Raw genomic sequence first — 26,619 nt, 5'->3', positions numbered from 1 at the left:
CCCCGTTCAGGAGGTGGAGAGAAGGCAAGAAATTGGGGACTGTCAGGGGCTGCACCTAGACATGGTGAAAGCCATGTGAGAGGAGCAGGGCCGCCTGAGAGGCAGGGGCAGGCCTGGAGGAGAGAGGGGCGAGGTCTGGGGGCCTATTTCTTCCCTGTGGAGGGAGGACCTCAGCCTGCAGGTCTGGAAGTCCCTTTGCACCCTTTCAGAACACAAGACAAAGGGCCAAGTCTGCAGCTCTGGGTCCCCGGGACATAGGGGCCTCAGTCTAGCTCAAAATTGCCCAGGGACCCCAGGACGGGGCCCGGGCACCTGGAGAGACACAGAGATCTCTGGGAAGGAGCCCTGGGGTGTGTGGCCTGGGTGAGGTGGAGCTTGGGCTCCAGGCCCAAGTGTCCTGGCACAAGCTGCCGGGCCTTGATGTCTGGGTTGAAGGGAACCTCCCAAGGGTAAGCCCTGTATCTCCATCCCACCCACCCAGCACAGCTGGCCCGTAGTAGGCGCTTCATAAATGTTTGTTTTATATTTTCTTTTTTTTTTTGGCCGCACCCCGCGGCATGTGGGATCTTAGTTCCCCGACCAGGGATCAAACTCGTGCCCCCTGCATTGGAAGCGCAGAGTCTTAACCACTGGACTGCCAGGGAAGTCCCTCATAAATGTTTGTTGAAGTGTCAATTGAATTTGTCCTCAGCAGTTGTGAAATGGATACAGCACAGCACACAGCCAAGTGCTGTGTAATTGGAGAGCCCCAAACAAAGGAGGGCCCCATCCCCTACCCCCTCAGGGCACAGGACCCTCCCCAATCAAAATTGGGGCAGAGTCCCAGCCACATCCGTGGAGGAAGGTAGAAGGACAAGTCAGCACAAGGCACAGAGGGTGGCATGAGCAGGGAGGGACAGCAGCACAGGTGGGGACAGCAGGACAGGAAGAAGGTCAGGGAGGTGGATCTGAACCCCCCTGAAGGATGGTGTATTCAGGAGACACGGGTGGAGCACCTACTGTGTGCAAGTTCAGTGGATGACATACCCTTCGGAGGAGGACAGCCTGGGGCTCCAAAGGGCTGGGAAGAGGCTGTGTCCTCCCTCTGAGTCTGGGTGACTGAGACAGGTGAGCTGTGAGTGGAGGTTAACAAATCCTGCCTCCAGGGATGGTAGGGATTTGTACTCCAGAGAAGGGATGGAGATACCCAGTGAGCAGACACCATCCCTTGCAGCGTCTCCCTGGGGGCTACCACTGCCCCCCTGGCCCTGCCAGCCTCTTAAGACACCTTGCTGCCAAATCCAAGCCTGCCAGGGCGGGCCTGGCTGCTCATCAGGTTTTTCCAGTTTGGGCAAGAACATCTCCTTACACCCCATTAAGACAACCACAGCACCCTGGCCTAGAGATGAAAGGAGAGCCTGTGAAGGCAGCTCGCGCCTGGCAGGGGCAAGAGGGTCTGTATTTGTGAACAGGCTTCGGAGACAGACATGTTTCCTGGGTCCCCCGATTCCAGGGTGGCAGAGGGCCTGATGGTCAATCCCCCCTTTAAGACCTGGCCACAAGGAGCTGGCTCCTCTAGTAAGTCGCCTCGTGGCCCCAGGCAAGTTACCGAATGCTAATAATAGTAGCAAACAGGCTGCCAGGTTCTGCTATAAGCGCTTTGAATATTTTCATTCGTGAAGCAGGTGCTGTCAGCAGCACTCCCCCCTTAGTCAGGAGAAATAGTCACAATGATGGGAGGTAGCAGAGGTGGGATTCAAACTCAGGCCTTCAGATTCCAGAGTCTGGACACTAAACCAGTACTTCTCAACCTGTTTTTAAACTATTATTATTATTTCTAATCCTTGCAGACAGATAACTTTATCAACCTTGCCTAAATGTCATAGAAACATCAAATTGTTGTAAAAGTTTCTAAATGCTGCCGCTTATCTCTGTGGAAGCAGTCACAAGGAACGCACTGCTCTAAAGGCGTTCTTAACCTTTCCGTGCCTCAGTTTCCTTATACGTAGAATGAGGGGGGTGGTACCAGTACCAACCACACAGACTACGGTCGCTATTAGATAATGCGCTGAGAGTTGGCACAGGCTGGCCCTGTGCTCTCAGGACCGTCAGCCAGTCCACTAACATTAGGATTTTGCCACCTGTCGAATGGGACTAAGAGCACTGCCCACACAGGTGCTGCCCATACGGCTGGCTGCTCAGATCGGGTGGGGAGGACCCAGTGGCATCGTGCCTGGAAAGGACTTTGTAAACCGTTGACGGCTCTGCCCGTGGAAGTGGGTGTGCTCGTTCCCCTGCGCAGCCTGTGTTTCTGGGTCCCAGAAGAACTTGCTTCACTGTGCACTTTGACACTCAGATCTGGGGGTGTTCGGAGGAGGGAATCCACTGAGCCTCTCGGAGGAAGTCCTGAGTGTTCCTGACCCTTGCCTCCTGGCCGGCGCACATGTAAGTGTGCACGGTCTTCACACAAGAAGCTTCCTGGGCGTTTTAGTTTCAAGGAATTGAGGCCAGCACAGGGGTCTTATTCTCGGAATCGTCCCTTCACCCTGTGACCCATCGGGGCTCTGTTTGCTAAGGGTGGGTCATTCCAGCTATTAGTGGTGAGACTGAGAAGGTGCCCAGTGATCCCAGAAAGAGACTACATTCTGGTGAGGAGAGTTGGGTTTTGTAATTCTCTTAGAAATTTGGTCTTTTGAGCTACCCCGTTGAGTTGCAAAATTTTACAAAAGAGAAAACATCTGGCATCTGTGACGAAGGCTTCTCCACGTGTCCCAGGAAAGGTCTTCCCACCTCTCCACAGCTCCACTCTGGGTCCAGGGGCCCAAGAGACCCTCACGGCCCCCCCAGGCAACCCAGGGGTTCTTGTGTGGGCCAAAAACTTGAGCTAGAACCTTCCTTCGAGACTGGGTTCAATTCCAGCATCTCTCCCCTTACACCTGATTTGGTTACTTTTTCTCCCTCAAAATAGCTGCTTTTTCCAAATGTTCATGCACTTATCACTCCTTTGTGGGATTTATGACAGATATTTTTAGTGACAGTAAGAATATATCAAATATTTCGGGGCCGTAGGTGATTCACATCGTGTGTTTACATACGTTGCAACGGTAAAAGCGAAAAATTACAATTTATCAAATGGCAGCACCTGTGCCAGGTACTTTCACTCACGTCATCTTGGCCATCCTGTGGGAAAGGCAGCTGTCATTCCCATTTTACAGTTGAGGGATCTGAGGCTCTGAGAGATGAAGCAACTTGCTCAAGGACTTACAGCCAGGAAGTGGCCTAGCTCACTCCAGACCTTCCTGCTGCCCTCAGCCAAGGGGCCCCACCCTGCATTCCACGGCCTGCCCTGAGGACCCTCAACCCCACAGGCTGTCCCCACCGCAGGGAGAGTGGTGAGGAAACCTTCCAAGTCCACCGCAAACATCTCTAGCGATGGCCAGACAATTTGCTTATTTTATAATGGTCACCTCCATTTAAATCATTTTGGCCTTTGGGTCACACACCACATGCATTTGAATTTTAGCGGCTGGGGACACATGGCCCAGAGCTCAGCCTTCTGCAGGTGAGTTCTTCTTTATATATATATATATATTTGGCTGCAGTGTGCCGGGTCTTAGCTGCAGCGTGCAGGCTCTTAGTTGCGGCATGGATCCCTGACCAGGGATCAAACCCCGGCCCCCTGCATTGGGAGCGTGGAGTCTTAACTGCTGGACTACCAGGGAAGTCCCAAGGTGAGGTCTTCTAATGGGCTTCAGTGTCATCCTTTATGATCCAGATCAAAGAGGAAACCAGTTCCCACTCTGGGCTGAGGTGGCCACCCTGACCACCTTCTCCTCTGATGTCTGTGGACCCACCCTCCTCCAGGGACCTGCCCTCAAGGCCCTCCCGGGCCCCACTGCCCTCCGGTTCTCCTCCCACCTCTCGTCCAGCCTGCGGATGAGATTCCCCCTCCCTGTTAGCTCCTGGTAGTGTACAGACCCCAGCAGGGCCTGTCTGCGGTGCCCCCATCCTCTTCCCCCTGCCTTCTCTCCGCAGTCTCCCCTGAACCTCTTGTCTCATGTCTGCATCATGGGCTGCCCCACGCCCCCACATGCATCCTCCCGGCTGGACTGCAAAGTACTCAAGACCACGGGCATCCACCCATCATGTGGGTCCTGACCCACATCTCACCGTGTGAAAGTGTGGTTCGTTAGGTGACTAAGGAAAGAATGGGCTGCACGGTGTTCCTGCTTGCCGCTGATGATAGCTTGCATGGACAGCTGTATGCGTCTGAGGTCTGCGTGTGTACACTCAGCCTAAATGTTTCCCCAGCTGTCCCTCCCCTCAGGAGATACATGGAGGCATTACGTGAATGAGAGAGGCATTCTTTACTCCTCTCCTGGCATAAATCCGTACTCGACTTGGGTGTGTGGGTGACTGCAAAATAAATGTTGATTACAGCATCAGCTTCAGGAGGCAGACGCTGCCAGGGACGCTGCTGGGATGGAGGCCGGGGATGAATCACGCTGGCTGCTGTGAGAGAGGAGAGGCCAGGCCACACTCCTCGGCTGTTCTCGGCCCACTGCTCTTCTGCATTTTTACCTTCCCTTCATCTCTGGCTGCATCAGATGGGGGAGGGGGCTTCCCAGCCAGGTTCTCCCGTCTCTAGGCTTCCCCATCCCCTCCGCACAACCTTTGTGTACTGCGTACCACAGATCGTGCTCATTGGGCTAACGGGCTCAGCTCTGGGAAGTGGGACCATCATTCGGTGTTACAGATGAGGGGACCGAGGCTCACCCAAACCAGTGTGTAAGGGGGTGGGGCTGGACCCCCGCAGCCCATGCTCTGAGTCTCTGTTGACTCCCAAAGTGCTGGTTGACATGCAAGAATGTCCCTGACCCCTTAAATTAAAAAAAAAAAAAAGCGGTTACTCTGTCCTTTTGTGGTACCCCATGCATTTTGTGCTTATTTCTTCTCTGATACCTTGCTGTCCTGTTTCGTGGTTCTTAGTCTTGTCTCTCTAACCAAAATGTGAGGTCCCTGAGAGCAGGGATCTTTGTGTCCCTCCTGCAGCCAGCACCAGCCTGGCCCGGGGAGTGGATGATGAACGGAATGATAACAATAGCAACAGCTCCCAGCAATTGAGTCCTTACTATGCACCAGCCTTGTTATCAAACTCGTCGCAGTCGGGCTGACTGTACTACACCAGTTTATATACGGGACTTGAACATTTGCAGATTTTAGTATCCACCGGGGTCCTGGAAGCTATTCCCCATGGATACCTGTATTTCCCTATTTCCTTTACCTTAAAGAGCACTTAAGTTGACCCAAGAATGAAACCCAAACTCCACTTACTCCTCTCGTGTATCTGGTGACCTTGGATGAGTCACTCAACTCCTCTATGCCTTGGTTTCCTCCTCTGTAAAGTGGGTTTGTTATCAAGATGTCATGCTTCCTGTACGTGATTTCATCAGGCACAAGCCTGGCCAGAAGGAAGGGCTCAGTGTGTGATGGATCCTTTTCATATCACTGTCCCCATCTTAACAGCAAGGAAACCAAGTCCCAGGGAGCTTGAGGAACTTGCCCAAGGCCGCCCAGCTCACATGTGGCGGAGATGGGGAGGCCGGCCAGGCCTGCCAGACCGAGAGCCGGGTTCCTTTCCGCTCTGTTCGTTTGTGGAGTGAGGGGCTGTCCTTCCCTGTTCCCCCTCCCCCTCTGTTGCTTCCCACCTCTTCCTCCTCAGACCCTGCTCCCAGAGTTGCTGAGGTGCTAAGCCAGCCTTTCAGGGGAGAAGCAGAGCTGTCGTGTCATTGACACCTCCCTGGGCTCGGCAGGCCTGGGTTCCTGGGCTTTGCTGCGTCCTGGGGCCGGGCCTTGCCAGCCGCCCCTGACGGGGCTGGCCGGGGCTACGCCAGGGGGGCCTTTGAGTCCCAGGACTTAGCTGCCACTGATACTTCCCCCCTGGTCCACAACACATAACAGCTCCAGCAGACGCTCACACTGCCTGTGGGGCTCCCGAAGGTCCAGGGCCCCTTTCTTCTCCATGTGGTTTTGGTTTCCCAGGGGACTTGATACCATTTTCCACCAGCCCCTGTGTTCTCTCTGTCACTTTGAGACACTGGGGCCCCAGCCACAATCGGCTTGCTTTGTTTTCTGTGGTAAATCTGTTTCTCTTGTCACTTCTGATCACTCCAGATTAAACACAGAAATGTAGAAGGCAGGGGCTGGGGAGGCTGGGCTCGGGATTGGCGTGACCCTCCCTTCCGGGGAACACAGGGCGAAGGAAAGAAAAAGGGGAAGAGCATGATTTTAACCTGCTCAGATCCCACCTTTACCTCCTATTGGCTCTGTGACTTGGACAAGTAACCGCTTTTCCAAGCCCCAGTTTGCTCATCTGTAAAATGAAAATTAAAATGCTCATCTCCCTGGGATGGCCTGGATCGTGTGCCTGTTCGGTAGTATAAGCTCGGTTAACGATGGCTAAAAAGAAGTTAGAAAAAACTGACAACCCTTCCTCCTGCCTTAAACAGTGGAGACAGAGACATGGGTAGGAGAGCCCACAAGTGGGTGCTTCCTTTTCTCAGAGGCTGTTTAGGATCACAGCGAAAGGGTGAATTTTGAAGAATGGGTGTGAATCTCACTATCCTGTTTGGAGTGAGGGGAGCTGGGTACCTTGAGCAATGCTATGTGCCCCAGCCTTGGGCCAGGCCCTGTGTCCCATTCATGCATTCACACAAGTCAGGGTGGAGCCTGGAGGAGGTATGGGGCATGGGGCAGTGTATGCGTGGACTTTCCCTGAACTGCAGTGAATTCCTGCAGAGGGATGCTGGGCCCCCACTCAGCCCTGGGTCTAGGTCCAGCCTTGTTCTCTCCTGAGGGGACCTCTTGCACCTCCCCTAACCTGGCCTCAGAGAAGCAGGGCCAAGCCCCTTAGGGTACCTTCCCCCAGTGAGCCCTCGCCCCCTGGACACCTCCCACCTGTGTGTTTCCTTCCTCCCTGCGGTAAGTGAGGTCGGTAGAGGGCCTGCATGGTGGCAAGGCAGGGGGTCCATTCTGGGATCTGTCTGAGTCTAGCCCTTGGAGAGAACCCAAGAGAAAGAAGGCTGGGGCTGATGAAATGGGGTTTCTTTTTTTCTCCTTTCTTTCTTTCTTTTTTTTTTTTTTTTAAGCAAAGAGATAAATAAATGTCGCCCTGAGATGACAAGAGAACATTGAAAGAGATAAAAGGCGAGTAAAAGGGACTAGAGACCAGAAGCAAAGGACAGGGAGGGATTTGGACTATACACTGCGATGAGGGGAGAGATGAAAGAGGAAAGAAAGAGATGGGAATGCAGGACCGAGTGGCAGAGCGGAGGATGGGGTTGCCACGGAAACAGAAGGAGGGAGAGGAAGACAGGATGGAGAGGGCTGAGAGCTCAGTGCGGGCGGGGCCTGAGACAAGGCTCAGGATGGAGGAAGGGAAGACATGAGGGGCTCCCAGGTCTGAATCAGGCCCCGGTGTGGAGAAACTGAGGTTGGCAAGGGAATAAGACCCGACCCAGAAAACTCATCCTCGCCCAAAAGTGGTAGGGTGGAGAGAGCTGGGCCTGGGCCCCCAGGGGCTGACCCAGCTGGGGTCTTCTCTACCCTACCTGTCAGGGACTACCACTCTTTAAGCCTCAGTTTCCACAACCGTAAAACGGAAATGGTACTCCCATCCCCAGAGGGCTGCCTAGAAGCCTAGAAACTGCACGTGGGCCTGACAAAGTTCAAGCCCAATAAATGCTCCCGTTGTTCCTTCATTTGTGGTTCTTATCTTTGTCCGTGAACTTGTGAGGCCAAGTTTTATTTGTTTTTCCCTGTTACATTAAGCTGGTGATCTTTGGGTCCAGCAGAGTGTACTTGTTTGAAGGATGTGCTTTTTGCTTCTGGAATTGGAGGAAAGACACAGAGCCTTCCAGAAACATGAGACCTGCTGTCCCTTCCCCTGGGAACAGGGACTAATCCTGAAGTTCAGGGAAAGGAAGTACAGACTTGGGGGTTTCCACCTGGGGCTCGGCAAGGGGCCTCTTTTTTCTTTGCACTTGAATATGGATGTTCTCAAAAGGGCAACAATTCATTCTGTACGTGCACTCTGCTAGGAATGCACTGTGAGCCCACGGCCGAGTTCTCTGCCCTCTTGTAGAGTCTGTGATCTAACGGGGACACCAGACATTGAGCGAGTACTTACACAATTAAATCTGTCGTTAGAAATTGTGATAAAGCCCAGGAAGGAAAAGTATTAACCTTATAATTGCTTAGAACTTGGGGGACCAGACCTGGTTGGGGAGAGGGGCGTCAGGGAAGGTTCCTGAGCAAGTGATGCCTGATTGAAAGCTGAAGGATGAGGGACAAGGAAGAGCATTCTAGGCACGGGGAACAGCATGTGAAAAGGCCTCATGCAGGAAAGTCTGTTATAGAAAATGAGGAAAGCCCATGTGGCTGGAGGGTGATGAGTAAGGGGACAAGCAAAGTGCTGTGAAGTTGCCACATAAGCAAGGGCCAATCAAGCAAGTTCTTACAGGTCTTTGGTAATGTGTCTGGACTTGATGTAGGCCAACAGCCTGGTAGGGGAGCCCAAGTGTGTGGGGTGGCTGCCATGTTTGATGTGGATGGATGGATGGATGGATGGGTGGAAATGCACCGGGAATCAAGAGTTCTCAGTTTGGTCCCCATTGTGGGGTGGGAGCCTTGGGGCCTCAGTTTCCACATCTGTAAAATGACAGCATTGGACAGGAGGGTCCCTAAAGTTCCTTCCAACCCTGCTGATGAAAATTCTAAGACTAGCCTCGAGGGTACACAGCCAAAGTGGCCTGGGCAAAGGGCCTTCAGTGAGGCCACTGTCCTGCTGTGGGAGAGCCCAGCTTTCCTCCTTTGTGGCAAGTGAGGGGTCAGGCAGGAGAACCCAGGGCCCACGGCTTCTGGGTACCTGGTGACTTCAAATCAGAGGCATCACATCACTCCTTTACCCGCATCCACGGGAAGCGGACATGTGCTCCGTGTGCGGCTCTGCGGGCAGCTCAGCATTTGCCCCCAGCAGTCAGTGTGGCAGATGCCCTGCTAGTTTGGGCTCATTTCTACACAGATCAGGGACCCACCCAGTTTTCCTCAGGACACAGGGGTCAGCGAGGGTTCCCCAGGCCAGCAGCAGGGGCTGGCCCCATCCAGGGACCAGGGCTCCCCAGGAGCCCACAGGCTTGCTTCTCTGGACGCACTTGCTCCCTCCTCCTCGGCCCGGCTTGCTTAGGGTCTCTGCCCCCTGGTCCCGACTCCACCTCACGGCATGCCTTCATGTGGTCTTTGGTGGAGAGTGTAAGGCTTGGTGCGCAGCCGCGTTTCCAAGAGAGGAACCTGCTTGGCCTACGTCCCTCTGGGGCGTGAGGAGGAGCAGGCCAGCGGCCTGGCTGTTGGTCTCAGCTCCTGTATGAACCGCCTGTGGTCGGGCGGGGGGGGGGGGGGGGCGCGTGTAGGGGGTGGGAGCGGGTCTGCTGCATGGGGGCCCTGGGCTGGGCCTGGGACCCCTACGGGGAGAGGGAGGAGAGGGCCCATCGGGTGTAGGTGTCACAACTTAAGGGGGAGGGCGCTCTTCATTCTCCTTCAAGGCCAGGTCACGTGAGAGTGCTTGTCAGCTCTTACCAATTAATTTCGAGAATCAGAATAAATTGGGGAGGGCTTCCCTGGTGGCGCAGTGGTTGAGAGTCTGCCTGCTAGTGCAGGGGACGCGGGTTCGAGCCCTGGTCTGGGAGGATCCCACATGCCGCGGAGCGGCTGGGCCCGTGGGCCACAATTGCTGAGCCTGCGCGTCTGGAGCCTGTGCCCCGCGACGGGAGGGGCCGCGATAGAGAGAGGCCCGCGCACCGCGATGAAGAGCGGTCCCCGCACCGCGATGAAGAGTGGCCCCCGCTTGCCGCAACTGGAGAAAGCCCTCGCACGAACCGAAGACCCAACACAGCCAAAAATAAATAAATAAATAAATAAATAAATAAGAAAATCCTTTAAAAAAAAAAAAAAAAAAAAAGAATAAATTGGGGAGTTTGCGGGGAATACGATGTCCAGGCTTCAGAGCCAGAGATTCTGGTTTAACTGGCCTGGGGTGAGGCCCGGGCACTGGTGCTCTCATCAAACAATGCCAGTCGGACCCTGTGGAGCCAGTGTCTCTGCCCTTGGAAGAGTTTGAATTGAGAGGTTTCATGAATACAGTGGGCCCAAGATTGTGCCTCTCGCCATGGGGACTCCATCCCTCCTTTCCTAGGGTTTAGGGGTCCCTGTGACCTCCCTGGAGGAGGGGCCCTCACACAGTGGCCGCTCTGTGGCAGCCAGGACCGCCTCAGCCCAACTCATCTCAGCTTGTAGAGGCAGAAGTGTGGCTCCCAGGATGGGTCTCGGTGCCCCAGGCCTGGGAGACCAGGAGGGGAAGCGCTTTCAGAACAGTCCTCGCTGTCATAGGGCTGGAGGGAGCTCAGGGCTCCTGGGCCTTCTCTGTGCAGCCTGGAGGCCACCCCAGGGAGGAGGCGGGACTGTCCTGGAGGTGAGATGGGTCAGGGGGTGGGGAAGAGCCCAGCATTTGTAGAACTCTTCAGCAAGGAGGCAAGGATTTCCCCTCAGTCTCATTCATTCATTCACTCGTTCCGGGTCCTCGACGACTAGGCTTCCTCCCTTCCCCTTTCCCTGCCCTGGCATCTTTCTCTCCGGACACTCCCCTGCTGGGCCCTCTCTGCCCCCCCTGCAGTCACCATCCTCTGGGGTGGATGTCTGGTGGGGGAGATGGCCCATAAACAGATACAACTATGAATCAACATGATTTTATCAGCGTTCTCTAGAGAAACAGAACCAGCAGGATATACACACAGAGAGAGAGATTTATTTTAAGGAATTGGCTCACACGATTGTGGAGGCTGGCAAGTCCAAAATCTGCAGGGCAGGCTGGCAGGCTGGAGACCCAGGCAGGATTTCTGTGATAACAGTCTCGAAGCAGAATTCCTTCTTCTCTGGGAAACTTCCGTTTTTCTCTGAAAACTTCAACTGATTAGATAAGACCTGCCCACATTAAGGAGGGTAATCTGCTAAAGTCAACAGATTGTAGATGTGTTGCTCTGTGGCTCACAGCAACATCTATCAAGAGATTAGTGTTTGGCCAAACAACTGGGCACCCAGCCTAGCCACATGTAAAATTAACCTGATGTTCTCAGGCTGTGGAAGAGGCCCTCGCCCTGCCCCTGGCTAAGGAATATCTCCCGGTCAGTGCAGGCACTGCCTCCGAAAAGGTGAAGGGATATTCACCCAGTGCAAGGGAAGGGCAAGTCCTGGCAGGGGAGTCAGGCTGTGCAAAGGCCCAGAGGTAGGAAACAGCTCCATGTATGTCTGTGTTTGTGTGTGTGTGTGTGTGATGCAGAGGGACAGGAAGGGTTAAAGGAGGGTAGAGCTTGGCTGGGGACAGCCTTGGGCCGTCAGCTAAGGCATGGGAACTTCATCCTATAGGCCATGTGGCTGAGGGTGGGCTTCCGGGCCAGAGACCTGCTTCACCAGCATTTCACTGTGCAGCCTTGGACCAGTCCCTTCCCCTCCTTGAGCCTCAGTTTCCTTATCTGGAAAAGGAAGTAGCCATACATGGCGGACGTCAGGTCCTCCTGTGGTTTGTGGGTTGGTGGCCCAGCCACTCTGGCCTCTGGAGGCAGGGCTTAGCAAATCTGTCCACAGAGAAAAGGGGAAGCTGAGGCAGAGAGAGGTCCCTATAAGGAGGAGACTCATACACTTCCCCCTTGACCACCCCACCCCCAGCCCAGCTGCCTCGTCAGCGCTGGGCCCGGAGCTGCTGAGTCGAGTGAGGCCTTGTGGGCTGGACAGAAGTGAGACTGTGCAAGGAGCTCTGAGGTTTGCACAAACCTCCAGCTTTTGCTTTCGCTTCCTCTTCCTTTCATGGGATGTGAGCAGAGTTTACCCTTAAGTCTACCATCAGGGGGACATGAGAGGAAACAAAGAGGGTGGTTTTGCTATAAGTTGAAGTCCCGTGAGTGGTTTTTTTTGTTTGTTTTTTGGGGGTTTTTTGTTTTGTTTCGTTTTGTGTTTTTTTTTTACGGCTGTGTGCATACCTGGACTTCCTTTTCCCCTCCCCGGGCACAGCTACCTGTTCCGTCCCACTCCGGGTTCAGCTTTTCAGGACCCAGGGGCTGCTCTGCTGGGCCCTGTCCCCACCCGACCCCAGCGCTGCACCTCCTACCTCCCAAAGATCCTGGCGCTTCAGGTTTTAGACTGAGCTCGCTCAGAGCAGCTCCCTGAGGATGGGAGCTTATCGTGCTGCCTACTGTATCCCCACGACCAAGAATGGCACCCAGCACCTGGCAGGTGTGTTGAGTCAGTGATTCAGTGGCAGGACTGGAGACCACAGCCTCAGAGTCGCCTGGTGATTCAAAGCCAAGAAGCGAACCTTTCCCCCAGCAGAAGCCCAGGGCACTGCGGGGCCTGTGTCAGGGAGCAGGCCCTGGCACTTGCTAGGCCCTCAAAAATAGTCATCAGGGTGCTTGGTGACATCCCAAGTCTGGGCTCACAGAAGCCCCAGAGCATTCCTGTGTCTTACGTTTGAGATGTCCTGGTGGTGAGCATGAGGCAAAGAATAGCCAGGTGGTCACCAGGTCCTATCGGTTCTTCCTTCCAAATGGCTCCTGTCCCGCCAGCCCCAGGCCAGACCAGACCTCAAGTGCTCTGCCCCACTCTCTGTGTTCCAGAGCCACTCTGAGCTCCCTGACCCTCCCCTGGTGCTTGAAGGGGGTCTCAGTGAGAGGAAAGGATCTTTTAAAGCAGTGTGGCTGAGAAAAGGTCTCGTCTTGGGGAGGGGACCCTGGAGGACAGGCAGGTAAGCCAATGGATTAACCTGCCCTCAAGGTTCCAAGAAGCCTCTTGTGCCCATCTTACAGATGAAGAAACCAAGACCCTGAAGGGTCAGGTGACTTGTCCAGGGTCACACAGCAAGTCACTCATTAATTCATTTGACAAGCTTGTGTCAGTGTTTACAGGAACCATAGTACAGCAATAGATGAAGCAACAGTGAGAGGTCTGGAGGACCTGGGTCCCTGCCTGGGTTGGGGAGACCTCCTGCTGGGCCTCAGGGGATGAGACTTGGGTCACTCCCCAGGGCTGGCCTGGCGCTCAGGCCTGGGAGGGGGTGATGCTAAGCCCTGGGAAACAGGGCAGCCCTGGGCTTCTGGTGTCACCGACACAGTCCCCTCCCCTCTCTCCACTCTACTCCTTCCCCTCCCCCTTCCCTGCTTTTGTTTCTTGGCCTCCACAGCCCTTCTCTCTCCCTCTCTCCCTCTCTCCCTCTCTCTCTCTCTCTCTTTCTGCTATGGCCTCCCTTCCCCCTACTCCCAGTGCAAGTCTTTATGCTACAATCAGGCAGTGATTCCATTTCCTCTATTTCCTTGCCTTTGCCATTTCCTTTCTCTCCACCCTGGGGACTGAGGGTGTCCTGGTAGGAGGCCGAGCTGCGTCAGCTCTGATGGCCCCTCATCTCATACTCCAGGCTATGCAGAGCCCTGGGCGGTCTGAGCTCCCCTTTCTCTTGGACACTGTAGAGAGCTTTTGTTCTGAACCCGCGGCACAAGAGGTGAGAGAGAGGCCTTGCCCTGAGAAAGGAGGTGCCACGGGGGGCCCAGGCAGATGACAAAAGGGGCCTTGAGGTGTGGGGCCCACCCTGGCACACAGGTGGGGCGCACCTGGCGGGCTCTCATCCTGCCCTGGGCAGCCTGTGCCAGGACATAAAACGGGAAGGTTGCGGGGACCAAAAAGATGGCCCAGGAGAAGGGGGAATAATGGCACCAGGGCTGCAGAGCCACCAGTTTCCCACTCCCCGGCCCTGTGTGTGATAGGCGGGCTGACACATATGTGAAACGCAGGTGAATTAGATTCCCTCTGTCTTCGTTCTTCCTTCTGTCCTCTTTCATCTGTCGCAACAAACAGAGCCCCTCCTACACACATGAGCACACACACACACAGCCTGCCTGGCTGCCCCAGTGAACCCTGAGCCCCATAAGCCCCTTAAACATGTATTTACAGGGTGATATGTGTCTGGTCAGGCAAGTATCCATCCAGTAAAAGAAAGCAGGGGCCTGACGCGCCAGATGGGCAGATGGGTTGATGGAGGCTCCCAGGAAAAAGTGCTTTCTGAGCGGAGACCCAAGGAAGGGCTGTGGCTGCTCTCGAGGGGGACCCCGGTTCCCCAGTCCGGCCGGAGCCTTGGACCAGCCAGACAGGGACAGGTCTGAGGCTTCACGTTGCGGTTCGCCCAGGGCCTGCCCGTGCTTTGCTGCTGGCCCCTGGGAGCCTGAGGGGGGCAGGGCAGCACGTGGGAGCTGAGGAGGCTGGGCTCAGAGCCATGATGTGACCTCCCAGGTTGCACAGACGATGCAGCGGAGCCTGGATGGGGACGGGCGGCGGGGCCCAGGTGCTGACCCAGCTCTGCCCTCACTGCCAGGGCTCTCTTGAGCTTGCTGTTGATACTTATGCCCCAGATTCCTGGGCTGTGGAGTGTGGCGCTCACTACCTCCACCCCCACGCCGCCCCCATGGGGTTGTTCTTAGGATTAAATGGCTTTTCTGGGACCTGGTGAGCTCTCAGTCACCACCTTTGTGGTTAGTTGTTGGCACCTCTGCGTCCCCGCACGTGGGCTCGAACCCCTTGAGAGCAAGGACTGTGGGCAGGTCCCCATTTACACCCGGGCACAGGCTCCAGTCCTCAGCCCCGAAGTAAAACCTCCCACCTGTCCCTGCAGGAGGGGGACGCGTGGTGGCCAAGGGCAGGTTCGGCTTGCCCCTGGCATCCTGGTGTGAGCCTTAGGAGTGGCCCTTTCGCTCTTAGACGGTCCCTCCTAACAGGGATGGAATGTTACATGATCACGCTCTGTGTAGGGGACCACAGCAGACCACAGCTCCAGCTCCCACAGACACTGGCTGACTTTTTCGCCGACTCATCTGCCAGTAGAGTGATGTTATGGGTTTCTTTGCTCCCGTTCCCTTCAGCTGCCAGAAGAGGGGTGGTGCCAGGGACTGGGGCCAGAAGAAAAGCACAGGTGAGGGAACTAACATTTCCACTGGCATCCCTCATCTCATCTCCTCAGCACCCCAGGACTCAGGCACCATATCCCCCTCCGCAGAGATGAGGAAACTGAGGCTCAGGATGTGACAGGATATACCTGAGCTAGAAAAGGATATAGTCCAGATTTGAACTTAGAATCCAGGGCCAAGTCCTAGCACAGGCTCCGCTGTTGAGGGTCAGTCCCTCCCCTCCGCTGGCCCTGCCTTTGAGGAAGTCTAGACAAAGTGCTGAGCTGCTTGTTTTCTCAAACCCACAGCAGACACGAGGGCCGCTGCTGGGTGCTGCTGGGCGCTGTGACAGATGGGCCACTGCCATCCAAGGCAGAGATGCTCCCCCACAGGGGCTGCGGTGGGCACAGCGGTCATCTTTGGACACCCCAGGGGTGTCCTCATCTCCCTTTCATCTCCAAGCACAGGGCCTGACCCATAGCAGGGATTTAGCAAATATTTGCTGCACTAATCAATGAATGAGTTCTTAGTCTCTAGAGGCTGTCGCAGAATCACCCAAACCTTTGCTCGAATTTCGGGCCCCAGAATGGAGAAGTCTCTTAGCTCTGTGGTTTTCATCAGAAAAGGCTGCTTCCAGAGATCTGGGCAGATAAATAATAGTGACTCTTTACATTTGGTGAGGGCTTTATAATTAACTAACCCCCTTCATCTACCTTCTGACCTCTGGGCTCTCACTACCCTCCCATGGGTAGGTGTTTCCATCCCCATTTTTGGACGGGGAAACTGAGATGCAGAAGTGACTTTGAAGTGACTTTGCTTAGTCACTTGTACGCGACAGAGCTGGGACTTGAGGCCAAGCTCAAGTTGGGTGCTCTTTCCAGCAGGGGGTGGGAGGTGGGCTCTGAATCAGGGCTAGCCCCCCAGCCTGTTCCAGGTGGACCCAGAGGTTTCCTTCCATCTGACCCCTTCCGTGAGAGCCCTGGTTTAAGCTTAATAGTTTAATCTTTAGTGTCTGTTTCAAGGAGGCTAAATTCCTCCCTGGGGTATTTTATTTTTAGCCGGCTTCAGGAAGGGGAAGCTCCTCTGGCCTGTGGGGGGAGGGAGACACCAGGCCGGGAGCCGGTTTCCTGAGGAAGGGCTGCCGCCGGCCATGCACCTGACCCTGGCCCTGGGAGAAGAGCCGGCGAGGCAGGCAGGAGCCACCCCAGTCCTGTCTTTCTTTCCCCTTCCTTATGGGGTGCCTCTGATGTGCTGTGCCGGGCACTGAGCCGGAGGCGGGGTACAATCTGATGAGTATCCCAGGCCAGGGAGGAGGCCCTTCCACATCCGGGCTGGCAGGGAGGGCTGGGAAGCCCCGGGAACAGGGGGAATTTGAGGGAAGCCTGGGGCGCTGGTGGGAGGAGCCGGCAGCTCACCGGGGTTGGGGAAAGGGTACCCGGGTGGGAGAATCCCTGTGCCAAGGCCGGGCTACACGGAGGGCACTGGTGCACCTGGAGCCTCTAGGAAGGCAGGAAGCTGATGCACCGGGGGTTGGACCCTGATAGGTGGACTCATCGGCTTTTTTAGAAACACCTGTTGGATCAGAGAGCATAGCTGTGAACCTGGGAGCCAGTTTTAGCATTCATTTCAGCCAGTTTTCTCAAACTTGGTAGCCATCATGGAGCCCTTCTTTCAAATCAGATCTCACATGGAATTCCAGTGTACAAATCAGACACAAGCTATATATATTTTTTAAACCCACTAATCTCTTTTTTTTTTTTTTGGCTGCATTGGGTCTTCGTTGCTGTGCGCAGGCTTTCTCTAGTTGCGGCGAGCGGGGGCTACTCTTTGTTGCGGTGCGCGGGCTTCTCATTGTGGTGGCTTTTCTTGTTGCGGAGCACGGGCTCCAGGTGCACGGGCTTCAGTAGTTGTGGCTCGCAGGCTCTAGAGCGCAGGCTCAGTAGTTGTGGCGCACAGGCTTAGTTGCTCCACGGCATGTGGGATCTTTCCGGACCAGGGCTCGAACCCGTGTTCCCTGCATTGGCAGGTGGATTCTTAACCACTGCGCCACCAGGGAAGTCCCCACAAGCTATATTTTACTCGGTATAAATTTAGGTATTTAAATGTCTAACATTTAGCTAATCAAGAACAGTGACCTGTTGTGATGGGCACAGTCATTTAGCATCAGGGCTGACAGGAGGTAGCTGCTGTCTGAGATCGGCCTCGACACCTAATTTATTTTTGTGTGTTGCCTTGTTTTTGCCCAATATATTTTTTAAAAAACCGAAAGACCACATTCACATGGCCAAGCCGTTACAAATGGTGACAGTTGTTTAACACCTCACTGTACAGTCTCAAGGTCTGTGCAAAATTAATTATACCTTGGCAACAAAGCCAGTGGGCCTACTGAATGTGTAGGAATGAGGTATATATTACATTTAAGTAGATGGGTTTTTTAAATAGCAGAATCTTTATTTTTTGCAATTTTGGATCCGATTTTTTTTTTTTTTTGAACTCCTGAAGGACATGCAGAACATAGTTTGAGAACCACTGAGGAAATCCAACCACCCTGTTTCACAGATGGGAAGACTGAGGTCAGCAAGAGGGCAGGGCTTACCCAGGATCCCACCGGAAGATGGAGGACATGGAGATGATCAGATACACAGAGGGTTATCATTGCTCCCCGTAATTACGGTGCCCTGTTCCCAAGGCAGGAATAGAAAGGTGTCAGGGACAGACACACCCAAAACTGGCTGAGCCCTTGCTGAGTGTGTCTGTCTGCTGTCTGTCTGCGCAACATTGAGCGGCAGTGCTAATGTTCCCTTCTCCTCCTGCAGCGATGCCCTCCTAGCCAGCCGCCACGGGATGGAGGGCTTCATGGACTCAGGGACACAGACGGATGCCGTGGTGGTGCTGTCCTTGGCTCAGGCCGCCGTGCTGGGCCTGGTCTCAGAAAATGAGCTCTTTGGAGCCACCATAAGCGCCGAAGCCTTCTACCCGGACCTGGGGCCGGAGCTGTCCGGGGCGGCCATGGGGGAGCCCCGGGCCCCGGGCTCCGATGTCTACCAGCTGGCCTGCAACGGGCGGGCCCTGGAGGAGCCGGCAGAGGAGGAGGTGCTGGAGGTGGAGGCAGCCTTCGAGAAGCACACCCGGCGGAAGACGCGGCCGCCCGTGCGGCTGGTGCCCAAGGTCAAGTTTGAGAAGGTGGAGGAGGAGGAGGAGCAGGAGGTCTACGAGGTGTCCGTGCCCGGCGACGACAAGGATGCGGGCCCAGCGGAGGCCCCCACCGAGGTGGCCAGTGGCGGCTGCGAGGCCCTGGTGCAGAGCAGCGCCGTCAAGATGATCGACCTCAGCGTCTTCAGCCGCAAGCCCCGGACACTGCGGCACCTGCCCCGAACCCCGCGGCCAGAGCTGGACGTAGCCCCCTTCGACCCCCACTTCCCCGACCCGGCCCGGGACGGCTTCCCCGAGCCCAGCATGGCGCTGCCTGGGCCGGAGGCCCTGCCCACGGAGTGTGGCTTCGAGCCGCCGCACCTGGCCCCCCTGAGCGACCCTGAGGCCCCCACCATGGAGTCCCCGGAGCCCGTGAAGCCAGAACAGGGCTTCGTGTGGCAGGAGGCAGGCGAGTTTGAGGCCGACGCAGCCGGCTCGACGGTGGAACGCCACAAGAAGGCCCAGCTGGACCGGCTGGACATCAACGTGCAGATCGACGACTCGTACCTGGTGGAGGCGGGCGACCGTCAGAAGCGCTGGCAGTGCCGCATGTGCGAGAAGTCCTACACATCCAAATACAACCTGGTGACGCACATCCTGGGCCACAACGGCATCAAGCCGCACTCGTGCCCGCACTGCAGCAAGCTCTTCAAGCAGCCCAGCCACTTGCAGACACACCTGCTGACGCACCAGGGCACCCGGCCACACAAGTGCCAGGTGTGCCAGAAGGCCTTCACGCAGACCAGCCACCTCAAGCGCCACATGCTGCTGCACTCGGAGGTCAAGCCCTATAGCTGCCACTTCTGCGGCCGCGGCTTCGCCTACCCCAGCGAGCTCAAGGCCCACGAGGTGAAGCACGAGAGCGGCCGCTGCCACGTCTGCGTCGAGTGCGGCCTGGACTTCTCCACCCTGACCCAGCTCAAGCGCCACCTGGCCTCCCATCAGGGCCCCACCCTCTACCAGTGCCTCGAGTGTGACAAGTCCTTCCACTACCGCAGCCAGCTGCAGAACCACATGCTCAAGCACCAGAACGTGCGGCCCTTCGTGTGCACCGAGTGCGGCATGGAGTTCAGCCAGATCCACCACCTCAAGCAACACTCGCTCACCCACAAGGTAAGGACGCCACACGCCTCCCCCAACAAAGCCCCGGCCCCTGGGGTCTCCCACCGCCTCCCCCTGGGGGCTTGGCCCCAGGCCTGAGGCTCTGCCCTCTCCTCCTGCCATGCTTTCATCCAGGGCTTCCCAAAGCGCTGCCTGAGATCATTTAGGTGGTGAACATCTCTCATTTATATAGTTATATTTTTTTGATGAGTGTTAGAAAAAAATGTAATTGAAATTAGTTTTTTAAATAGTAAAACTTGACTCATTTTAAAACTTTTTAACTGAAATGTTTGAGGAATCCCTGCAGGACCCAAGGAGCACAGTTGGAGAATCGCTGATTCTCTATCTTGTGGCTGGGAGGACGGAGGCCGGAGAGAGGCCAGGATGCCACAGGGAGGTGGACGAGATAGATGGTCAGAAGCTCAGAGGGCTTCCTTTGCTCCTTGTAATTACACGAGTCTATCAAAAGCTATGTGCCTTCCCTTTTAGGAAAATGCTAAATATATTTCATTTTAAAAGGGAATAGATGTAAGGAAAAATATTTGCTATGGAAAAGTACAATTGGTTCTAGAATATGACAAAACGAAGCAAAGTGGCTTGTGGGGACAGAAGGTGGAGCAACGCTGTCCTTTTCCACTGTGTCCCTAGACATAAACTTGACCAGTTCTCCCCGACCTTCCTCCTCCTTCAGGCCACTGGCCACCCTGCCTTTCAGCGAACATCACCTCCTTTGGGAGGCTCTTACGTCCAGACGGGGAATGAGGCCTCTCAGGTCCCACAGTCCCACTCTGGCACTTGTCCTGCCCCATGGTTTCCACCCCAAATCCAACCAACTTCACTCTTTGAAGCTGAGCTCTTTGAAGCAGCCTAGAGCTGCCACTCTCCATAATTGCGGTCTTAGAGCCACTCCAGGTCAAACTCATGTCCTTATCTCTCACAGTGGACACTACAGTGAGTAGGGAAGAAACAGCCTGCCAGGCCGAGAATCCAGCCTTTCCCAGCCCTGGGAACTCTTTCTGCTGGAGCAGAGATGATTCTTAGGTTTCACTGCAGGTGCTCCTCATTCAATTGGTGTAGCTACCGAGAGTGTAATGTTAAGAAGGATTCTGAAGCTGAATGTGGGCTCAGCTGTAAAACCAGATGATTGATTCTTTATGCCTGCGGGGAGTTGGGGGTTGCAGGGGCTTGAGGGTGGGGAGAGTGCAAAGTGATAAGTACACGTGCTATATATTTGCCATCTTTCTCCTCTACTAGGAGACTTAAAAATCCCCACAAGTCCACAAAGTGTTAAAAGAGAAATAATACTGTGAAGAAAAGGCGAAAGCAAAAATCAAAGGCTGATAAAATTGAAAACATTCCCATTATCAGCCTCAGTTTACACATGCGCACACCATGCCCTTATACTCCCAAAGGGCAGGGCCCCCTCGTGGTCATACACATCATCTTCGCTCTGTCAAACAAGCATACAAGACAGGAGACACAGCCTGTCTGCTGAGAGAAATAGACACGGGAACCATTAAATTATAGCATGAAACTTTGTACCAAACAAGCAGTTGGGACAGCAGCTGTGACCACAGAAATGTGTCTGTGCCACTGGAGTTCTACTAAATTACTGGGGTTCTAGGAACTTTTGTCCTCACTTTCCTCCCCAGACAATACATTGTGCTTCCTGTGCACACAGCACCCTGTCCTGCTCTGGGGGTCACCTCCAGACCATGGAAAAGCATGTTGACCATCCAAACCAGAGGGTTTTCCCTTGGAATCTTTGTCTCCTGGGGCTGTGTCCCAAAGTCCATCAGTGATAAGAATCACCTGCGGAACCTGTTGGGATTAAAAATTCATGGGAATTTGAATCTCCAAGGCGGGGCCTGAGAGGCTTTATGTTCAACAAGAGCTACAGGTTGTTCTTATCACAAGAGAAGTTTAGAATACACGCTCAGGGGTCGTGGATGGGCTCCAAGGTTTGAGAGCTCTTTAAATCCTACACAGACCTGAGTGTTTTGTCATTTTTCCTGGGGTGCTCATACCTTTAATCATACTCTCAAAGGGGTCTGTGAACCGAACAGACCACTGAGAGACAGCACTGAGGTGAAAAATATATACATGCATCTTGATCTCAGGAAGCCATCCAGGCCCCCAGGCTATGGATGTGTCTTCTTGGCCACAGGCCCCTGGTGCCTGATGTGATGCTGGCTTATAGCAGGTGCCTGGTAAATGGTTGATGAATGAATTAATTAATTAACGTGCAAACGAAGACGCTTGCCTCGGTGCCCTGGTACAGACCTACAAATCCACCTGCCCTATTGGGCAGGAGACAGCAGGTGTATGGGTCAGAACAATAAGACCCAGCCAATCTCTCTCCCTATCACTGGAATGCTTTCCAGAGTAAATGGTTCTTCCCCAACATCCTCCCGGGCATTTCAAACAAGTGGCCCCTGTTTGGAACATCCCCAGGAAGTCATTTCCCAGAAGCTCTGACCCTGTGGTACACACACACACACAAACACACGTGCGCGTGCACACGCACTTCCAGAGCCTGTGTCCATTGTGTGGCCCTGACCATCGCTCCCACCCCCCACAGGGTGTGAAGGAGTTCAAGTGCGAGGTGTGTGGCCGGGAGTTCACCCTGCAGGCAAACATGAAGCGGCACATGCTGATCCATACCAGCGTTCGGCCCTACCAGTGCCACATCTGCTTCAAGACCTTCGTGCAGAAGCAGACCCTCAAGACCCACATGATTGTACACTCGCCCGTGAAGCCATTCAAATGCAAGGTACCGGGCCTTCGGGCCCCGAGGTGGGACTTCCCCATGAGTGGCCTCAGCATGACGGCAGCAGCCAGGACCCGGTGTGGGCAAGGGAGCCCTGGTTGGGTGAAACTGCCTGGGCTCTGGGGGTTGGGGTGGGCGGTGAGGGTTCAGGTCCTACAAGCTACTGAGGTTGTTTTTTGAGAATTGGAGGAGGGGGTGAAGGTCACGGTGCAGCCGCAGGGAAAGAGCCCCAGCCCGAGACTCAGTGCATCCGGAGATCCGAGCCCTGGGTTTCTGACAGCTTCAGCTCAGGGACTGTGGGGCAGACGCACAGGAACGGTGACCAGCAGGGAGTGGCTCAGTCCTCGGCCTCTGGGGTCACATAGGAAAGGATGAAGCGAGTGCTGTCCACAGCCGATGGGATTCCGGCCCAGCCATGGAGGTAGGAGTGGCTGGGGGTCCGGAGAGCGTGGGTTCCCGGGCTGATGAGGCCGGGTGGGGTGTGTTCCAGGTGTGCGGGAAGTCCTTCAACCGCATGTACAACCTGCTGGGCCACATGCACCTGCACGCGGGCAGCAAGCCCTTCAAGTGCCCCTACTGCTCCAGCAAGTTTAACCTCAAGGGCAACCTGAGCCGGCACATGAAGGTCAAGCACGGCGTCATGGACATCGGCCTGGACAGCCAAGGTGGGTGGGCCACACGCAGTGGACAGAGCAGGAGCGGTACTGTCATGGCACACGCAGGAGCCTCCTGTCCAATGAGGGGAGTGGGGAGGCTGGCCAGGCCTGAGACCTCACTGGGGTGGGCTCAGGTCTGGAGAGGGAGCACCCTGGAGGGCCACCATGGTGATAATGATGGGATATTTGTGTATTCTTCAGAGGACTTACGAGGGCTCACATAAACAATAATAAAAATAATTTGCTGAGTGCTGTGTGCCACGCCTTTATTAACTCATGTAACCCTCACAGTGAGGTTGGCTCTGTTATTATTGCCATTTTACAGACGCAGACACTGAAGGACAGAGAAGTTAGGTAACTCATGCAAGATCATTACTGAGAGATGACATTTTTAAAAAATGGATGGGAAAGAAAGTAACAAAAGGAAAAATGGCAACTGTAAAGATAAGGGAGAGCCAGGTGAGGTCACAACCCCAAGTACACCATGGGAGGTCCTATGGGCATGCAGAGGGGAGCCCTGAGCTTCCTAGTTACCAAGACAGAAAGGGATATACAATCAGTCACATTCTTCATAGTGCCTGCCAAAAAGAATGTAGCCCACATACTCAGGAGAAGTGTCCTTACCTCTGCAGTTGGTGGAGGTTTCATTGGCTGTTGGTTATAACATCCCTACATGTTAGTGATAGCCTCTCCCCTCAACACTGGTCAGTAGTGGAAGAACTGTAGTCGCTCTGGCCTCTCATGGGGAGGAGGCACTTTAGAGATCCTACAGGAAGGAGGAGCCAACCACACTTCAAGAAGGTTCCTTGTATAGTCTGGAGCTATTTGACTTTCTGGTGCTCCTTCTGAGACAAATTAGCTGGGAATGTGCCCCGACAATCACCGGGTGAGTTGACTTGCCATGTGAGATTACTTACTAGGAGCCAATCAGATGCTGGGGAATGCTGCAATAACCCTGATTTAGTTTTGGATCAGTGAATGGCTGGGGGTGTTCTGGCAGAAACAGGTGTCTTCAGTTTTCCACTCTGGGTGAGGATGAAACGCTGTTGGCTGCACATAGATGCTCTGTAGCCCCTTCTTACCCAAAATGTGGTTCTAGGACCAGCAGTGTTGGCATCACCTGGGATCTTGCTAGAACTGCAGGCTCCACCCTACCACAGACCTGCTGAATCAGGATCTGCATTTCCAAAAGATCCCCAGGTGATTTGTTTGCACCGGAAAGTTTGAGAAGCATTGAATAAAGTGATGGTTTTCAAACTTGAGCAAGGGAGCATGAGAATCACTCCAGGCTTGTTAAAACAAATTGGTGGGTCCCACCTTCAGAGCTTCTGATTCTGTAGGTCTGGGGTAGGGTCGGATCATTTGCATTTCCAACAAGTTCCCTAGGTCAAACCGAAGCTGTTGGTCAGGAACCTCACTTTGAGAACTTCTGACCTAGACTGTAGAGAACTGTTCTCAAACTTGGCTGCACATTGGAATCACTTTTTTTTTTTTAATTTTATTTATTTTATTATTATCATTATTTTTAAGCTGGTGGTTTTTTGGGTTTTTTAAAATTTATTTATTTATTTATTTTTGGCTGTGTTGGGTCTTCGTTTCTGTGCGAGGGCTTTCTCTAGTTGCGGCAACTGGGGGCCACTCTTCATCGCGGTGCGCGGGCCTCTCACTATCGCGGCCTCTCTTGTTGCGGAGCACAGGCTCCAGACGCGCAGGCTCAGTAGTTGTGGCTCACGGGCCCAGTTGCTCCGCGGCATGTGGGATCTTCCCAGACCAGGGCTCGAACCCGTGTCCCCTGCATTGGCAGGCAGATTCTCAACCACTGTGCCACCAGGGAAGCCCTGGAATCACTTTGAGAATTTTTTAAATGCTGATGCCAGAGTCTCAACCACAGCGATTCAAATGTAACTGATCTGGCGTGTGACCCAGGATCCGGCCTCTTTTTTAAGCACCCTAGTTCATTCTATGCGCAGTAGAGTTTGAGAGCCAATACTCTAGTGGACCTGCCAGGTAGCTAACCCACCAGGAGGGACCAGAGCAGGACTGGTCCTTTTGGAAGTAGCTGTCCCTGCACACCTCGCTCCCAGGGGTTGGTTAAGGCCTAAGCTGTTTCCACCTGAGGTCAGTGACCAGGGATGCCTAGGGTTGCTTTGTTCCTGATTGTACCAGATGACAGAAAGTAAAGCAAGGATTGGCACGGGAATGGCTGGGGCCCAAGTCCACCCACCACTCACGTGTGACCTTGGTCTGAGAAGCTCAGGCTTGACACTTGTGCAGGAGGAAGGCAGCATACAGTCTAGATGGAACCACCCAATAAACTATAGGACTGTAATTCAGGAGGTAGATCAACGTCTTTGTAAAAAATGGTACAGAGTATTCCCTGGGGCCAGCTGGAGAGGCCAAATAGAGTTAATAAAGGGAGGTTGGGAGGATAAGAGACCCAGAGGTAGAAATTTTCCCAGGGTCTTTATTTAGCTTGTTTTTAATCAACTATATGGTATGAAGGTGTGGCACTAGGATTTGAGGAAGAAAGTGCCTAGGGGCTATAAGATTTGGTACAGCTGAGGGAACTCCCTGGCGGTCAAGTGGTTAGGACTCCATGCTCTCATTGCCCAGGGCCGGGGTTTGATCCCTGGTGGGGAACTAAGATCCCACAAGCCGTGTGGTGTGGCCACAGAAAAAAAAAAAAAGAGAGATTTGGTACAGCTGGCCTCATTTTATAAAGTCAGATGCTATGGGCACAAGTAAGAGACACCCCATTCAGACTGGTTTAAACAATAAGGAAATAAATTAAGAAATGACTTGCAGTCCAGGCTATCTTCAAAGTTGGCTGATTCAGCCCCTCAACAATGACAGGGTGAGGCTCCCTCTCTCTGTCCACATTATTAGCTGTGCTTCTCCTCATGGTCGCAGAATAGCTGCCAGTGGCCTTTAGGGCAATATGCTTCCTTGTTCACCTCCATTGGAAGAGTAAGAGCCTGCTCTCCTTTGCTCTGTGAAACTAATAAGAACATTCTAAGAACTCACTAGCAGGCCTTTCCTCATGATTCACTGGCCAGAATTGGGTCCCATCCCTAATCCTGAGCCACTCATTGGCAATGAGTGGGATTACCCTTCAACCAGTGGTTCTCAACTGGGGGTGAGTTTGCCCCCCAGGGGACATTTGGCCATGTCTAGAGACATTTGGTTGTCACAGCGGGGGCAATGCTACTGGCATCTCGCTGGTAGAGGCCAGGGATGCTGGGAAGCATCCTACAATGCACAGGACAGTCCCCCACAACAAAGAATTATGGCCCAAGATGTTAATAATGCCAAGGTTGGAAAACCCTGCCTTAGACTCATCAGGGCTACCCCTGGGCTGGGGTCCATTTCTCCTCTAACACATCGCATCTCCCAGGTGGACAGGGGCAGAATGCACACTGGGGCTCAGCCACAGTCCCTGCCAGCAAGACTCCCAGGTCCCCAGGTCACACCCTGGGCCTCCCTCCCTCCATAACTCATTGGAAGGCAGCCCCACCCAGGCTCCTTTGTGGAGTTTTCTATCTGGCTTTTGTTCCAACAGTAAGAGCTTTATAAAAGATTTCAATTTGATAAAATTACAAGAGGCCTCTTAGAGTTTTTATCTCATCGTCTTTGTTAACCTACCTTGAGCGCTTGGCCTTGGAGAGCTAGGCCTGAGGATACCACTGGGTAGAACTGGCACCAGGTCAGAGGAGAAACAGCTCCCTCCAGCCAAGTGAGGTGGAGTTGCACAGTGGATCAAAACAACAGCACTTGCTGGGTGCCCTTTGGCAAGCTGATTAACCTCTCTGAACTTCCTTTTGATCTCCTAAATGGGGTTGCTGTGAGCATTCATGAGATGATATATGTGAAGTGCCTGGCATACAGTAGG

At 54.1% G+C, this 26,619-nt stretch overlaps 1 protein-coding gene across 3 annotated transcripts in view; it reads left to right on the top strand.

Moving 5' to 3' along the window:
* The window catches only part of ZNF710 (zinc finger protein 710), a 69,073-nt gene that overhangs the window by 39,357 nt on the left and 3,097 nt on the right, over positions 1-26,619 (top strand). For 2 of the 3 annotated variants that reach the window (XM_057543924.1, XM_057543922.1), the window contains 3 exons: positions 17,828-19,316; positions 21,886-22,077; positions 22,565-24,214. In XM_057543924.1, the coding sequence (XP_057399907.1) occupies positions 17,856-19,316; positions 21,886-22,077; positions 22,565-22,954 (2,043 nt within the window). In that variant the 5' untranslated portion in view covers positions 17,828-17,855 and the 3' untranslated portion in view covers positions 22,955-24,214. Of the gene's footprint in view, positions 1-17,827; positions 19,317-21,885; positions 22,078-22,564; positions 24,215-26,619 lie in introns of those variants that run through there. The other variant, XM_057543923.1, reaches the window with a different exon arrangement.

The sequence above is a fragment of the Balaenoptera acutorostrata genome, chromosome 3 (genome assembly GCF_949987535.1).
Source record: "Balaenoptera acutorostrata chromosome 3, mBalAcu1.1, whole genome shotgun sequence".
Lineage (NCBI taxonomy): Eukaryota > Metazoa > Chordata > Mammalia > Artiodactyla > Balaenopteridae > Balaenoptera > Balaenoptera acutorostrata.
This window is presented reverse-complemented; position numbering and strand designations above follow the sequence as displayed.